This window comes from Chelonoidis abingdonii, chromosome 6 (assembly GCF_003597395.2).
Source record: "Chelonoidis abingdonii isolate Lonesome George chromosome 6, CheloAbing_2.0, whole genome shotgun sequence".
In the NCBI taxonomy this organism is placed as follows: domain Eukaryota; kingdom Metazoa; phylum Chordata; order Testudines; family Testudinidae; genus Chelonoidis; species Chelonoidis abingdonii.
In genome coordinates this window covers 92,905,456-92,923,895 of record NC_133774.1, presented here as the reverse complement: position 1 = coordinate 92,923,895, position 18,440 = coordinate 92,905,456, and the positions used below count along the sequence as shown (strand labels likewise).

General features: G+C 39.0%; 1 protein-coding gene across 1 annotated transcript in view; it reads left to right on the top strand.

Annotated features, from left to right (window-relative positions):
- NTRK2 (neurotrophic receptor tyrosine kinase 2) overlaps positions 1-18,440 on the top strand; it is a 303,730-nt gene that overhangs the window by 53,779 nt on the left and 231,511 nt on the right. The window contains exons 6-9 of the mRNA XM_032771140.2: positions 822-958; positions 9,622-9,754; positions 11,263-11,562; positions 17,867-17,899. Of these exons, the coding sequence (XP_032627031.1) occupies positions 822-958; positions 9,622-9,754; positions 11,263-11,562; positions 17,867-17,899 (603 nt within the window). The remainder of the gene's footprint in view (positions 1-821; positions 959-9,621; positions 9,755-11,262; positions 11,563-17,866; positions 17,900-18,440) is intronic.

The window sequence follows — 18,440 nt, the reverse complement described above, 5'->3', positions numbered from 1 at the left end:
AAACACATGTACTCAATGACTCCAAGATCTCAATAATTTGGACCCCATCATTTTGGTATGAATCGTTGGGATTAATTAGAGGCGGACATTATAAAACTGTATAAAATAACAAATGTCCAAGAGAAGAACATGGAAAAAGAACTCCTGTCTCCAGGCTTCATAACCCCTCAAAAAGGGATATCAATTAAATGAAAAGGTAGAAATTCAAAAACTGATGATAGAAATACTTTTTTCATACAGTGTGTAATTAAACTGTGGGAACTTTTGCTACTTGCAGTCCGTAGAGGCTGATGAATTAGCAAGATTCAAAATAAGATTGGACACTATGAATATCCAAATTATTCATAATTAATATCCTAACAGGAAGTTTAGGAGGGATATTAACCCTCATCTTTGTGTTTAAACCAACTCACTCTATTTTCAGAGATCAGGGTGAGAAACTAGGGGGAGATCCTCTCCACTCCCATTGCTTAGTGTGGGTTCCTTTTACCTTCCTGAAACATTCAGTCATCATCAAGACGGGATACTGGACTAGAATGTACTCAGGACTGATCTTGTATGGCGAATTCCTAAGTTCCCCAGTTTTTATAGGCACTTGCATAGTAACAGTTGGTGCCATCCCATTTTATATAAAAAAATACAAATTCAGCAGCAGTAGCCAAAGTTCGAAAGAGCATACAGCCCATCATGCGTTAGTTAGTGATGCTAAAATGCTGCTTGTCTTCCACACCCAGTCAACAATCAAAAAGCACGACCATCTTGTAATACTCTATTTCTATGACAAACACAAACACTTACATACTTTTTTGCTTGTGTCACAGGCTTGCCCTCAGCAAACTTGAGTGTTTATAACCTCACTATTGTGGAAGGAAGGAGCACTACACTGTACTGCGAAGCTACTGGGGTGCCATCTACCAATGTATCCTGGGTTGTCGCTAATCTTGTTTCAAAACATGAGGTACATTTTACTTTCAAATAGCTGGCTTCCAGAAACTGGATATACCTGCTGAAGAATGGTGTGTGGCTGGTTTTAAGCTTATTATTTTTCATACTCACAGATACAAAATGGCAAATTGTTTACCTTGCATTTATTTCCCAGGTATTCTTAATCCACAGTGACTGCGGCAGTGCTTCTGGGACAAACAAACATTTATTTATCTGAGAAAGTGGCTTTTATTTAAGTTTCTGGTGGGTGGGCGGGAAAGCAGCATTTTTCTTCTGTATAGTAAAATTTCAAAGCTGCATTAAGTCAAGATTTAGTTGTAAACTTTTGAAAGAATGGTAATGTTTTGTTCAGAGCATAGATACTGACTTACTCAGCTCCATCCCAGGCCCTGGTTCTGCCCCTTTCCCCAAGCCCCTGCCCCACCTCTTCCTGCCCCCACTCCTCCCCCTGATGAACAGATAATCGTGGCTGGTGGGAGGGGCAGGAGCAGATCTGCAGGGCTGCTGGTGTGTACTGAGCACCCACTGTTTTTTTTTTTTTTCCTGTGGGTGCTCCAGCCCCAGAGCACCCATGGAGTCAGCACCTATGGTTCAGAGTTATGAACGTTTCAGAGTTACGAACAACCTCCATTCCTGAGGTGTTTGTAACTCTGAGGTTCTACTGTACCACCAGAGTTTGACTGTCCCTTTGTAATGTGCCTTCAGGTAATAAATGCACAGTAATGGAGCCTATGGAGGTAAATATTCCTTTTACGAATGAATGTCTCAGTTAGTTTTGCTATCCAAGGATTTTGTATAGGGTTGAAGAGCTCAGTACTGTTCCCCTGGGTGGTGCAACTCACTTGAAGTCAATATGCCCATATGTGCTCATGATTAATAGAAGGTATTTTTTGACATTGTTTAATCCAAGAACTACCTGTGGAAGTAAAGTTTTATTGCCTTGAATATATTGCACAGACTACTTTTCCATATGCTGTACAGTATTCAGCTAGAATTGCTTAGTTATTATGTATATATTACATAATTCCAAGTTACATAATTGCTCTAATTGTGTAATGCAGATGTTATATCTAATGTTCATTATAACAGGTGCTGTACTGTTTTTGGGGTACAAAGCACTTGCTCTAGGGAAACAATATACCATGGTATGACTGATAAGAAAGGGCTAAAAAACAAAAAACTAATGAGTTTAATCATTAAATGAAATCTTTTAAGTTAGACCCATGCGGACCAGTGAAAGGGCATGCTTAGTTCTGAATAAAAGTTTACTATGATTTAACTTTATGCTAATTAGTGAAAATTTAGACATCCTACTTTTACTTTTTATTCTACATTTTGTATTTTAAAATTATATTTAGCAACCCCTGACCCTGATCCTGAAGATGTTTGTATGTGAGCAACTTCAGGCAAGTGAATAATCCCATGGAACTCAACTGATTTGTTCACATTCATTACATCTTTGGGATCAGGGCCCATATCTGAAAGAAAATTCTCATATAGTATAGAGCACTTTCAACTTTTTGCCATCAGTGAGCCTTGTTTGGATTAATGTACCTTTCTTTATCTTCCTGTAATGTTTTACTATCGGCAATTAGCAAAACTACAAAAATAGTGAAAATTTCTCTACATTTTTAGATGCTGTAGTGGTAGTCACTTTACAAAACCCTAAGCTAGAGAGGCTTTTACTGTTTCTTTTCAGGTGAGTTTTATGGCTCTTTTCTGTGATATTTTAGGGCTTTGCTGGCTTCTGTTTGTTGTGACCAGAGGGGATTGTGGGGAATATTAGAGAGACTTAACCAAACTAAGTGAATGGGCAACATGATGGCAAACAAAATTCATTGTTTATAAATGTACATTAAAGGAAAAAAGTTGCACTACTTCTGTACCTTACAGTTACTTTAGAACCTTGTATAAGTTCAGGAAAGGGACAGGGATATCATTGTGGGTAGCTCAATGAAACACTCTGCTCAGTGTGCAGGTCTGGTCACAAAAGTAAATTAGATGTTAGGAAGCATGATGAATAATGGAGAAAACAGAACACCATTTTATTACTCAATGGTGCATCCTCATCTGGAATACTGTGTGTGTGTGTGTGACAGTGGTCGCTCCATCTCAAAAAAGGATATTTCAGAATTAGAGGGGGATCGGAGAATGATCAAGGGTCTGGAAAAAATCGTGTAAAGAGAGATTGAAAAGATTGATAAAGTTTAACTTAGAAAGGAACATAAGGGTCAGATCAATGGTCCATCTAGCCCAGTATCCTGTCTTCTGACAGTGGCCAATGCCAGATGCTTCAGAGGGAATGAACAGACTGGGCAATCATCGAACGATCCATCCCTTGTTGTCTACTCCCAGCTTCTGGGAAACGGAGGCTAGGGATACTCAGAGCATGGTGTTGCATCCCTGCCCATCTTGGCTAATAGCCATTGATGGACCTATCCTCCATAAACTTATATCGTTCTTTTTTGAACCCTGTTATAGTTTTGGCCTTCAGAACATCTCCTGTCATAGAGTTTGACAGGTTGACTGTGCATTGTGTGACAAAGTACTTCCCTTTGTTTGTTTTAAATCTACTGCCTATTAACTTCATTGGGTGACCCTAGTTCTTGTCTTATGTGAAGGAGTAAATAAACATTTCCTTATTCTCTTTCTCCACACAGTCAAGATTGTATACACCTCTATCATATCCTCACTTAGTCATCTCTTTTCCATGCTGAAAAGTCCCAGACTTTTAAATTTCTCCTCATATAGAAACTGTTCCATAGCCCTAATCATTTTAGTTGCCCTCCTCTGTACCTTTTCCATTTCCAATATCTTTTTTGAGATGGGGCATCCAAATCTGCACACAGTATTCAAGATGTGGGTATACCATTGATTTACATAGTGGCATTATGACATTTTCAGGCTTATCTATCCCTTTCCTAATGGGTCCTAACATTCTGTTGTTTTTTTTTTCATTGCCACTGCACATTGTGAATAGTTCTCTGAAAACATGTACTCAATGACTCCAAGATCTCAACTAATTTGGACCCCATCATTTTGTATGAATAGTTGGGATTAATTAGAGGGGACATTATAAAACTGTATAAAATAACAAATGGTCAAGAGAAGAAATGGAAAGAGAACTCCTGTTCTCCATGTCTCATAACCCCCTGCAAAAGGGGATATTCAATTAAATGAAAAGGTAGCAAATTCAAAACTGATGAAAGGAAATACTTTTTTCATACAGTGTGTAATTAAACTGTGGAACTTGTTGCTACTTGCAGTCGTAGAGGCTGAGAATATAGCAAGATTCAAAATAAGATTGGACACTATGAATATCCAGAATTATCATAATTAATACTAACAGGAAGTTAGGAAGGGATATTAACCCTCATGCTTTGTGGTTTAAACCAATCTCACTCTATTTGAGATCAGGGTGAGACCTAGGGGGAGATCCTCTCCACCTCCCCATTTGCTTAGTGTGGGGTTCTTTAACCTTCCTCTGAAACATCAGTCATCATCAGAGACGGGATACTGGACTAGATGTACCTCAGGACTGATCTTGTATGGCAATTCCTAAGTTCCCAAGTTCTTTATAGCGCACTTGATAGTAACAGTGGTGCCATCCCATTTTATATAAAATAATACAAATTCAGCCAGCAGTAGCAAAGTTCGAAAGAGCATACAGCCATCATGCGTTAGTTAGTGAGTAGCTAAAATGCTGCTTTGTCTTCCACACCCAGTTCAACAATCAAAAAGCACGACATCTTGAAATTGTAATGGAAATCCAAGTAGTGCAGTAAATGGTCAACACTGAAGTTTGTTTGTTTTGTTTGGCTTATATAATAGGGTTCATATGAAACTGTGTGTGTTAGGAGCTCTGTGAACTCAAACAGCAACACACTTTGAGTAGTTTTAATTTGGCATGAGCGATGTCAGGCTGGTCTTGTCCAGACAAGTTACTGCTAGGAAGAAGCTGGGCAATAAGGCCTTGATGGCTAAAATTCTTTCCCAGAATCAGGTATGACCACAGGAGTCAAATAATTTTAAGATCTGGTGTGTGAGGGTGTCTGCATGGGGTAAATTATCTCATTACTTCTCTTCTATGGTCCCTATCCAACATAATTAATATCTAAATGTTCCTTAAGATCTAGTTTAGTTTCCTGCCTGGCTGGGTGACAGACACTGCTGAGGTTTGAAGTCATGGCAAGCAAAAGCAGATGGGCACCTTTGCTAACAGATTACTGCATCAAGGCATACAGCCATCCAGCTCTGTTTCAATAAACTTCAATGTATGATTTACAAAGTGAGCATAATAGAAGAAACCCATGATGCCTATAATCAGAATCATATTACAGTACTTCTTAAAGCACTATCAGAATTGCCTAAGCAGTTATTGAATACTCCTGATGATTTCAAATCTTATTAGGCAAGAAAGCAGTGCCTGGAAAATGATTTGTCCTGCCTTTGCTATTACTACTTTTCATTTCATTTTTATTGAACTAATTAAACTTCAAGTGATATTTCAAGTTTCTATTGAATTTTTGGCCAACATATTAATGTGCTCTAATTAACACAAATCAGATATAAGGGACTCGCTATGGTGCTTTATAATTAAAAAAAAAAAAAAATCACCTTGCTAAACTTGTAAACCTGCAAGTGCATGATGGAAACTGCTCCACCTTGATTAAAAAAATAGAGAAGCTTTGTTGCAGAAAAAGAAAACTCATTGCAAAACAATACATAACTAATACTGCTGTTTTGCTGTGCAGGATATTTGAGATGATAAATTGCAAACAAAACATGTCTAAGATTGCTGCTGAGCTGAGCTTCATGGTGAGGGCAAAGCTAAAGTTATCTTTTTATATGGAACAATCTCATATAACAAAGCTCCTGTGTTTTCAGTGTACTGCTTATTTTCAATGCAAAAAAGTATAGTTATGAATGACAGAAAAATACACTTGTCATATCTCATGTACCTGAAGACAAGTTGATATTTGGCTTACTATACTGCTGACCGTATTTTCAAAAGAGTTCTACTCCAGTTTAGGCTCCTAAATGAAGTGTTCGTGTTTTCAAAAGTCCTCAAAACATGACAACTCCTATTGGTCTGAGAGCCACTGTTTTGGGTGTTGAGCTCTACCAAAAAATCTGACCACTTCATTTGGGTGCCTAAAAGGGAGCTTCTGGGAGCTGAACTCTTCTGAAAATCTGCTCGATAATAGATGTGTGGAGCTAGATTCTCTCCTGCATCAGAACACCACTCAATGCAGGTGAAAGGGATGAAGCATCAGTTTCCAGCTCCCTGATTCTTGGAGTCAGCCCTGATCCAGACAAAAGTTAGAGCAGCTTCCTAGCAAATGACACAAAGTAGCTGTTTCACTGAAGCTAGTTCAGTCCTGTGGCTGACGTACTGTAGAAATGGCCCTGAAACAGTTGAGGAGCAGAGGGTCTGGATAGTTTGAGCTGCTGTGACCCTGCCCCTTACTTCCCTGGACATGCCCACAGCCCCTGCCCTTCCTACTCAGTTTGTCTCTGAAGATCTGGGTTCCACATGTGTGTGTGTGACCTCTTTGTGGACTGGAGCCGCTCTGAATCTGTTGTTTTTGGGACTCTTTCCCCTGACCCTGCATCATGATGTGGGTTAGATTTCCCCTTTAGCGTACATATAGCTCAGGGTACGCTAGGAATACCATCACAGTGTTAATTAGGCAAACCACTACAAATGAAAAAAGCAAGTTGTATCTTGTTTTCCCTCAAGAATGAAGGAGTGATTTTCAAAGGTGCAATTGAAGTTAGGCTCCAGTTGCCTAAGTTAGGCTGACTGTCCTTTCTACCTTTTCTAGGGAGGTGGGTTGATAGAGTGGAGAAAACCCCTACCACTGCTTAAAGACTTTACTTGTGTAGTACCAAATATGTTCTTTGCATTTTTTTTTTTTACCAAATAGCATCTGACCACAATGAATCTCTGATTAGCTGAGTAAGCAGAGTTTTCGATTACGTACAGACTGCTGTCAAAGAGTTGAACAGCTCATTTGAATATCTACTCTATTTCTATGACAAACACAAACACTTACATACTTTTTTGCTTGTGTCACAGGCTTGCCCTCAGCAAACTTGAGTGTTTATAACCTCACTATTGTGGAAGGAAGGAGCACTACACTGTACTGCGAAGCTACTGGGGTGCCATCTACCAATGTATCCTGGGTTGTCGCTAATCTTGTTTCAAAACATGAGGTACATTTTACTTTCAAATAGCTGGCTTCCAGAAACTGGATATACCTGCTGAAGAATGGTGTGTGGCTGGTTTTAAGCTTATTATTTTTCATACTCACAGATACAAAATGGCAAATTGTTTACCTTGCATTTATTTCCCAGGTATTCTTAATCCACAGTGACTGCGGCAGTGCTTCTGGGACAAACAAACATTTATTTATCTGAGAAAGTGGCTTTTATTTAAGTTTCTGTGCCTCCAGTTATAACTGATAGTGCTACAATTCTATGGAAGGGTCCTGGTAACATAAGAACGGCTGTACTGGGTCAGACCAAAGGTCCGTCTAGCCCAGTATCCTGTCTTCTGACAGTGGCCAATGCCAGGTGCCCAAGAAGGAATGAACAGGTCCTGATCCTGCAGTTAAATCCCTATGGATGGACTGTTGAACCTGCGTCGTCGTCTTAGTGTATGTGCAATGTGCCTCACTTGGCATGTGACCATGATTTGTCACCGAATTTGGTCTGCTGGTTGGATCATTAGCTGCCTGGGCCTGGGCCAGGTACTGATGGGGAGCACAATATGAATGGTGGTCCATTTCCCTCCTTGAACCTGCTGAGCACCAATTACTTCAATGGGACTGCTCAGGGGTAGTGCAAAGCAAGTGTGTGCTCTACATTGTTAGCCTTGGGGAGAAATCCTGACTCCATTGAAGTCAACCTTTTTGCTGTTGATTTCCATGATGCCAGGATTTCACTTTTATTCTTTGTATTACTGTAGCCCCATTGTTCTATGTGTTGTAAAAAAGACAGTCTCTTAAGGTCCTGATCTTGAAATGTGACACTCGTGGGTGGATCCTTACACTTCATGGAGTATCATTGACGTTATTGGGTTCTACAGGTGCTAGAACCCTTTAGCAGAGATTCAATTGCAGGCTCAGCACTTAAGTGCATATTAAGAAGAATCCCAGCAAAAGATGTTGTTAAGATGTTCAAGCAATAGTCATAACTGTTCGTTTATTGATTTAAAAAAAGTTCCTTTGTATTTCACATGAAATTAAAGACCAGAGACACAAACTAGAGGTCACTTTAAGAAACCAATTTAAGAGGTCAGAATCAAAACTTATTTTGTTTTAAGAGTGCCAGTTTGCTTGTAGTTCATCCCAATGTACTTTAATTTTGCAGCACATATGGTGATTTTTATGATTTATTTAGCGCTGTAAATGTACATAGTGCTTTACAAAAAAAACATTGAGGCAATAACTGTGGTTTTGTTTTGTTTTTCTATCTGAGTGCGCTTAAACACATGCAAAACAAAATGTGGGCCTTAGTTCTGGTGGTGGAAGAAACCAACTTACTGTAGGAAGGATTAAAGATAGGAAGAGGCTTTCAAGAGAGAGCTGAAGGAGGAGAGAGGGAACTTAGTAATCAAGGTGTGGGAGGCCATGCTGAGCCCACAGCAGGAGTAGTGGTGTAAAGCCCAGAGTGAGGTAACAGTAAAGCATTGATTGGGAGGAGTATAGGAAGGGAGAGAGCAAAATTAAGAGGAACTGAGAGCAGAGATGAACCTTAGGAGTAAATGATGAGGTAGAAGAAAGGGGATGAGTAATAAATTTGAAGAAAAACAAGCAGTGATCAAGAATTGAGAGAGAGACTGGAAAAGATCAGGAGATGGATCCTCAGCTGGTGTAGATGTGCTGTGCTCCACTGAAGCCAGTGGAGCTGTGCTGATTTGCACTGATTGAGGGTCTGGCTCTAGGCCTAGATGGTTAATAAAATGGGAAAGTGAGTCCAAAATTTAGAAATTACGGGAAGTAGTTAACAAAAGAAAGGTAGAGGCAGTGGAGCTGGCCTTTTCAACATGGAAATAGATGTAATCCAGAGCCATGGTAGGGGACTGGAGAGAGGGAGGGTGAGCCAGGCATCAAAGTGAGGGATGAAGTGAGTGGGAGCTGGGAGGATTGTGTACTATGGCCAGATGGAGCAAGGGAAGGAGAGGGCAGACGAAGGGAGGGATTGGATATGACAGTACAGGGAGTAGAAGAGCCAAGTGATTGAGGGTGTTCACTCTTTTGACTTTGACATCTGCACTTGGGGTTCTGGCTCACACTCTGTTACCTGAAAGTTTGGGATGTTTTGAGATTGTGCAGTGTACAGAGTAGAAATATTCTCTTTTTCCTTCAACTAGTACCACTGCGGGGTATAACTCAACCAGCCAAATTCTACACTGATGTGATCTCAGTGAAGTCAAAGGAAGGCATGTATCAACATCTTCCTTAGTGGGATTATATGTGTGTAAATCAACACAGACCCTCGGAATCAGGCCCAGTACCTTGATTTACAACATAGAATAAAATGTGCAAACATAATACTCAGTTTTCTAGCAATAAGGTTAAGAGGAAGGGTAGCTGAAGGACTCTAATCCCAGTGTCTCCCTTGTTGTACACTCTGTTTAAGCCAAATACTTTTTCTTCTCATTTGTAGAGTAATACAAGTAAGAATCCTGCTTCCCTAACCATAAGGAATGTTTCATCTAAGGACAATGGAATACGGATTTCATGTATAGCAGAAAATATTGTGGGAGAAGACCAAGCTTCTGCTGACCTTGTGGTGTTCTGTACGTAAACAGGCTTGCATACAATGTCTAGGCTACATCAGCACAAAATATTTGGGGTATATATTTCTGTTGGGCACGTAAGGTGTTGAAACAAGAATGTCACCTAAGTGCATGAACTGCGTTGCCTTTAATGCTGAGGAACAGCACAACCAGCAGTTGTTGTGTAGTAGTGTCCTTTCATTACTCTGCCCTTATGTATCTCTGCTCTCATAGGTGCCTATCAACTTTCAGTCTGAATGCCAACAGTACATTTCTGAAGTCCATAATGTTTAAATGGCAGTGTAAATGTGAAAAGGTGCCTGGGCGCATGTGTATTTCATATGCATATAAAAATACTCACACATCAAAGGCGGAGATCAAATTATTAATAATTTGAGATTTTAAAACTTTTCATCTAAGCCAGTAACCCTGATACTTTTTTTAAGTTAAAAAAATAAATCAGCTTGTAACATTAGTTTTCCCAGGCATATATTAGTTTTGTCCTTATCCTTGAAATAATCTACTTATCTGTCAAGTCCAGGAGAAGAGGATGGGCACAGGGGATAAAACATTAACCCCTTAACTCTAAGCTCCCATATGAATCTATCTTAAGTGAATTAAGTAGGCTGTTTTTACAAGCTTCAGATATTGATTATCCAGATCAAACCCACATTTTATTAAAAATGAGCAGGCTTATTAGAGAAAAATCTTTATTAGAGAAGTAGCTATAGATTAATTTCATATGATTTTATAGTTGAAATTGGGTATGAAATAGCTAAGGAAGAGGATATATGCTACACATACTGGAATGGTGTAAGCAAGGAATCTTGGATTGGCACCAATATGATTGGTACAAGGGCGTACAACTAGATGTAATTAGATGCAATTAACAAAGGAAAATTCAGTCTGAATATCAAGGAAAACTTCCTAACAGTGAGATAACGTACAAGGCTGTGGAATAGCCTCCCAAGGGAAATAGTAGAAGCCCATAACAATTTAAAACTGGACTGGACAAAGTACTAGAAAATGACTATAGGAAATGATCCTGCATTAGCAGGGGAATTCAGTGAATGAACTAATAGGTCTGTTCCATGATTCTATGATGAAAATCATCTAGAAGTTTTCATGCCTATCTGAATGTATTTCCGGTACACCTGATTGTGGCCATGTGTTAAATACCCTTTTTAAAATAGTACTTAAGTGCTTTGGTTAAAAACAGGGAGTAATAAAAAACCTTTCACTGAACCTGCATGATTTATTAAAGTTGGTTCTTGTTTTATTGGAACCAGTTCACACATCTAATTTTAAAGAGTGACTTTATTGAGGTATTGTCCATTTCAGGTCTGAATTCAGTTCACATACACAGCTGATACCTTCCTTTATGAATATCTACACCCATAAGCACAAGGCTGTAGTTTCCAAAGCTGCCAATTTCTTAGCTTTAATGATTTTAAAAAATGCCCTCAAGAATTTGAGGGAAAAATGTGTTCAGGATATTCTGATGTTATTCACTCTTCTTTTCAATATAGTTGCACCAAATATCACATTTATTGAACCTCCAACCCCGGACCACCACTGGTGCATTCCATTCACTGTGAAAGGGAACCCCAAACCCTCATTGCAGTGGTTCTATGAAGGGGCTATACTGAATGAGTCTGAATACATCTGTACTAAAATACATGTTAGCAATCAAAGTGAATACCATGGCTGCCTTCAGTTGGACAACCCTACCCATTTGAACAATGGTGCTTATACCTTACTGGCGAAGAATGAGTATGGAGAAGATGAAAAAAGGGTTGATGCTCATTTCATGTCAATGCCTGGGGATGGTGAGTACTCTTTTTACTATATTAGCAATGTCATCTTGATGATTGTGTAGAGCTAGTACTGCTGGCCAGTTTATTTTTCTCTTCAAGTTTTCTCTTAAAATAATTTGTAGTTGATATTTACAGATAACTGCTTTTTTTTTTTTAAATCTCCTTTCATTTGAAAATTTTGCTTTTCAGTTAGATTTTATGAAGTGAGCCTCATAGAAGCTCTTTCATGAATCCTCCTCTCCATGCCTTTTCTCCGTGTTCAGACAAAATTAAAATTTTTTTTTTCTGAAGTGTTTTTTCCAACATATATGTTCTGATCCCACAAATGTTGAGTGCTAGTTCAGTATGAATTGAGGGAGTGCTCTGCTTTAGGAAGGACTAGGATTAAGCTATGTATCCATAAGACCACGTACAAGTGTCTAGAGAAAATAGAAGAAAATGAAAATTCTGCAGTGCAGTACAGCATGTGGATACAGATACATTCTTTAGGACACTAGAGGGAGCAAGGGAGAAAATAAGTAACCAAGAGGCAGCAGGGCCGCCCAGAGGATTCAGGGGGCTTGGGGCAGGGCCAGGTCTTCAGTGGCAATTCAGTGGCGGGTCCCTCTCGGGGGGCAAGGACCCACCGCCGACGAATGAAGCGGTGGCGGTAGAGCAGCCTAAGTGCCGCCGATCGTGGCTTTTTTGTTTTCCGCCGCTTGTGTTTTTCCGCCACAGGGTGACGCTTCGAGGCATTGGCAGCACTTCAGTGGCAAGTCCTTCACTCGCTCCGAGTCTTCCGCTGCACTGAAAGACCCACTGCCAAAGACCCAGAGCGAGTGAAAGGCCTGCTGTGGAAGTGCCGCTGAAAACCTGGAGCAGCTCACGGGGCCCCTGCAGGGCCCGGGGCCTGGGGCAAATTGGCCCACTTCTCCGCCACCCTCCCCCTCCCCCCCCTGGGCAGCCCTGAGAGGCAGGAGAGACAAGATGGCTACTGTTACTGGTCCATATCAGTGGTTCTCTGCCCGTGAGCTACTTGGCCCAGTCAGCACTCAGCTGCAGCCCATGTGACATCCTTAGGGCCATACAGATAGTATGTATGGATGTAGCCCACATAACACACACAGAGCTACATATGTGGCCCACAATGATAAATAGGTTGAGACCCGCTGCATATTAATCCTCTTTACTGCATCCTTGGCAGAGTCAGGATATGACAGGTACCCAATAAACTGCAGAGATTACACTTTGTTTTCCTTGATTTAATGCTTTATTCCCAGATCTTCAAGAATATATGTACAGTAGTTGTGTGGCTACTATCTGCCCATTGGTATTAAAACTTACACTGATTGCATAGGTAAATCAGGTGTGTAAATGTGTATGCATTTTTGTGCAAGAAACTGCACATTTGTATCAGAAAATCTGGGCACTAGTGTACATTTCAGTTTCCCTAAACGTTAGGTAGCAATAACATGTCAGTTGAAATAGTGATGTCCAGTCCTATGTAATATTTCACAGTGATAGAGGAGCTGGGTATTTAATCTTTGAGATTTTAATTTCTTTCACCTTCATTACAAGTTACCACTAGTGAAAATACATGCCATATTCAGTACTTGTAGCAAGCTGTTTTAACAGGAACAATGAAGTATGTGACAGTTCTCTTCCAGGCTTGAGTAGGAGTAGATACAGAACTGACAAAGAGAGCTCTAGTTACTCCTGCTGCTCTTAGAAGCTTCTCTCTTCCCTTCCCCCTAGAGTCCTTTTCTTAATAAAATTGTTACAGGAACAGACCATGGTTTCAGCTACTGGCAGCTTCCAATAGTGCATTATAACAATTCAATAAAACAGTCCACTTTACATCCATACGGTTAAAATGGAAAGTGATATTAACTTGGCTGCATTCACTTAGAAGAATAAACAGTTTTCCCAATAAGTTTAACCAGGCTACTTTAAACTTAAAGTGAATTTTTTTCTTTGAACAAAATGCCTTTTATTGGCACATTTTCTGCTCTAGGTTAAAAACTTAAACCTTCTTTCCCAATAGTGGCATTTTTAATTATAAATCAGACTTTAACATATCCTTCCATTTAGACAGGCAGTGTTTGTTTATTCCTTCAGTGTTTAATTCATAATATAGCTGTAAATCTCAGAGAAAATGTTCTGTAAGCATAACCTCGTTCTCTGAGGAAACTGTTTCATAAAAACATTGTAAAAGAGACTCTCATAACCACAGACAGGATATGCCTATCTTAAAAATCACTACATATGCGATGTGTGGCTACAAACCAGTCTTAAAATTTAACAGAAAGAAACATCTACCTAGGCAAACTCCTCAAAAGTTTTTTTTCTTTATGGGATTTCTACAGAATGCTATTTGTGACACTAGGCTTTAGCAGGTCCTACAGAGTTGATATAGGTTCGTCCTTTTTACACTCCCATCTCTCCTGCCCTGGAAGCTGAAATAAAGTCAAAGGTAAAAAGTAGAATCTCCTTATGTTTCACTGATATTTTATTGTGCTTTAGCACAACCACAAGTTTTGGAGCCCTTTAAACGCTTTTTTTCAGTGATATTGTTACTGTGTAGTTTCATTGTCTGTCCAACATACTGTGCAATTAAGTATGAAGATAGGCCCACACCCAGGCATTATGTTCATTTCCATGCCTGCATGATAGAAATTAAATACCAGCCCTGATGTTTAATGGGGTGACGTATCTTCATCAAGCTTTGAACTTATTCTGTTACTCTTACAATACTTATGGGCAAATGCACTGAAGATGAAAACAAAGACAAATAAAAAAACTACCCCACCCATAAACTATAGAAATTAAAATGAATGATTAAGATAAATAAAAATGAAGCATCAAGCGCTTTCAAGCATGAGATCATCAATATCAACATAATACTTTACCTTAAATTTGTATCAGTCATGATGCAGATAGGGTCCATGCCAAGAATTTCTTAGCCTACGTTGTGTCCTTTATAGAACAGACGTTCTCATGTGATACTTGGCTGACAATGCAGGCATAAAGGTAGAGAGCTGATTTGTACTTGGAGCACGTTAATGGTATTGCAGTTATCACTGTGAACCATATCGTTCACTAGAACCTTTGTTTTAAATACTAAGGGCCATTTCTGTGATCTGGAGCTTTGGTTCCTGGCCTTTAATATAATATATATATCACAGATATCTTTGTGTGAGCAAGTTAGCAGAAATCAGTCTGAACCCTTGCCTGCCTACAGCATGTATCTTATGATATGTATCCTGCTTGAGGAATTAATACCATTCACTCATACAGCTTTGAACCACCAACTATCCCTATAGTTGAGGCTATATTTAAGGTGTTGGTTCAAGGTGCATTAGTTCAGCTACCTAACATAAGTTTCCTTATTTATTATTTGCCAAGATTGATACAGGGTGTCATCCTAGCTGGAGCTAACGTTATCTGAAACATATTTTGTTTGTTCTAGAATAGTGGGGGAGTGTTCCATAATAATGCTCCCAGGAAAGAGTTGCCTAAAACGTCACATAATCTCAGAAGTCCCCTATATCATGTAGTTTCTCAGTTGAATTCTTCATCGTCATTTTTTTTTTTAGTATTTATTTTTATTACTATTTATTTCTGGTAGCACTTGCTGTGTGCTGGGCACTTTCCAAACATGCAAGGACAGTTGCCCCTCTGAAGATCTTACAATCTGAATCCCTTCGTTGCAGGATCAGGGCAGCCAAAGGCATCTCTCTCTGGGGAACATCACAGCTAGCTTTTCCTCACCCCATGACAATGTAAAGGGCAAATGTTTCGTTTGCTCCCAGATGAACATAAGAGTCTGAAAAAGCCCTTTCAAGGAGGAAAAAACATGTTTAGATCTTGATTTCAGAAGATATCCCACATCCACAGACAGGAGTATCTGAAAATGATTCCATGAAAAATCCAGTCACAGAGTAGGAACTAGTTCTGATGTCATTTCCATGTTAAAGCACCGATGACTCTCCCAAAATTATACAGTATTTCCAGCCAGCTCACTTTACCTCTTCCATTGACTCATCCCACTAACTGAGAATAACTTGGAATGACTAAGACTAATAATTTAAATACAAAGAGTTTCACAGAAAGCAAGAATTGATAGTATCTTTTAGCTACTGAAATACAGTCCAAGGACAATAATGTAAAAAAAGAAAAAAAATGGAAATATCAAAATAATAGCTGATATCATAATTTTATGAAGGGATATCTAGACAGAAATGTGACTTTTGTTGATCTTTTGGGTTTTCAGATGAAGGCTTTAGTCAGTATAAAAGGTAACTGAATGGAATGTTACTTCCTAACCTTTACCTCACAGGCAAGGATTAAGGCTTTAATTAATCTGTGGTCTAGTGGGTTAAATTAATCCTTTCTCTAATGCTACATAGTTGGACCAGGAGTTTAATTTCATTCTGAGGGTCATTCTAGTCCCACTAAAATCTAATGGCAGTTTTGCCATTATTTATTGAGTTTATTGAGTTCATGAGTTAGTCCAAATACTTTGTTTCCTTCAGATTGTGAATAGCAAACATATACAACTGCCAGTGACTCTCCTGAGAACTTTTTCTCATAATTTGAAAGTTTAATATTGGAAAAAATTGTATCTATGAAGATTTTCAAAGAGAGAAGCCCCATCAGAAACAGCTTGAAGTTAGATAATAAATGCTTATTGCACCTGATGTTTATTTCTACACCTGGATGGGGCCATTCTTATGGGGGCACCTTAATCTGCATTATAACTCTAAGCATTAAAATATCTGCCAAGGCATTTTAAAAATTGAGCCTGATACTCTGTTACCATTCTGTAGAGATGTTTTGCAGCTCCTAGTCTCATACTTCTCACAACAGATTGCCAAGCATTTAGCATAAGAAAAGAAGCAACAACTAACTATGTTCCTATCCTAATTTATGATGGCTTTGTACCAGTGTAACTCTACTGTTGTGGAGTTACTTCTGAAGTACAGTGGTGTAAATCTGAGCAGAACCATGCCCACCGAGCATGTTCTTCCTACTTAAAAGGTTTAAATATGTTTTTAATTCAATCTTCAAGCCACGTAGAACAGTAAATATATAGAAAACTTAATTAGAAGATTACTGTATAGGACTTGCGCAATACAACAGAAAACATCAGATAAGCATAAATGAACATCTTGAAATGTAGTGTAAAATAAAGAAACCTTTCCAAGTGGAAATTGATTGAGAGCTATATTATGAACAGAAGGAGTTCTGTGCACTGAAGATTTGCAGGATCATGCCCAGATATATGCAGTAATAAAAAAACAAGTAAAAAATGACATCAGAACTGTATATTGGAAAATGTAGATTTGTTTTGTCTATTTTAGTTGGCTAAGGGCTTGATTATCTAGTTGCCCTGCACATGGGACTCTCATTCTGTTCAATCAGAGTTCTGCCTGTGGCATCAGCTATGAAATTCGATCCTTAGCAGTGCAACTCCAGTAGAGTTAATGAAGTTGTGCTGCTTAGTCTATCAATGACTTTGGCCCTTATTCTTTTGTGATATGCTGCCTGCCAGCTGACAATATCACAATTCTAAAGTAGTTTTTCCTCGTGGTGATTTAAGTTAAGAACTATTTGTAAAGCCATGTTGTCATATGGGTGTAATTTGTAAGGTGTACACAGCCAAAAATGGCTGAGAACTTACAAACTGGACAGTAACGCCACAAATATCACTGGTGATTGAACCTGGTGATATTCTGAACCCAAAAAGTTCTCTACCATGCTTGTAGCTGGTTCCATCCCTTCATGCTGATTTATGGACGTTCTAGGCTTGAGAGTAAGATATGGAGAAAGTGACACTTCTGGAATCTTATTATATAGATTACAAGGCCAAATACACACTGGCCCGAATCATTGCCACTCCTGTTGAAGTTAACGGGCCAAATTCTGGTCCCATTAATATCAACTACAGTTTTGCCATTGATTTTTTTTCAATAGGAATGGTATATACTGCAGTTATTCCAGATTTACACCCATGTAACAGAGCAGAATCTAGCCCAGTTTGGAACCATAACTGTCTTTGCCAGAACTCAGTTTAGTGCTAGGTGTCGATCAGATCTTTCATGTGAAGCAAATGTTGACATTTTGCATGTCTCTGAAAATAATTAAAAATGTAATTGAATAAAAAGCCTGTACAATGTATTTCAGTTATTTGAATTAGTGGACCATTGATATCCTGTAATATTAGCCTTAGCAATGATAAGCTTTTATCGCTGAACAGAATTCCGAAAAACTATTACTCTTCATGCACATTTGCAAGATATTTACAAACCCTTTCTGTTCTCTTTTTCCTGTTCAGGTAGTGGCCCAATCCTGGATCCTGAACTTTATGGTATATATTTTGATTTTCTTTTTTTCAAAATGTACAAAAAAGAAATGACAAATTAAGTAACTCAAAAATGGAAAGATGGACTGTTACGCTTAATTAAACTTAAATATTATTTTAAGGTGAACCAAATGTTCTTTATTTTGATAGTTCTTTTCTGCCTTTTATTGTTTTAAGATAAATGAATACAAATAGAGCTTTCTACTGCTTTCTCTCCTGTTGTTGGTTCAGACTAGGGGTATGTCTACACTACAGGATTATTCCGATTTTACATAAACCGGTTTTGTAAAACAAATTGTATAAAGTCGAGTGCACGCGGCCACACAAAGCATAATAATTCGGTGGTGTGCGTCCATGTACCGAGGCTAGCGTCGATTTCTGGAGCGTTGCATTGTGGGTAGCTATCCTGTAGCTATCCCATAGTTCCCGCAGTTGCCCCCGCCCATTGGAATTCTGGGTTGAGATCCCAATGCATGATGGTGCAAAAACAGTGTCGCGGGTGATTCTGGGTAAATGTCGTCACTCATTCCTTCCTCCGTGAAAGCAA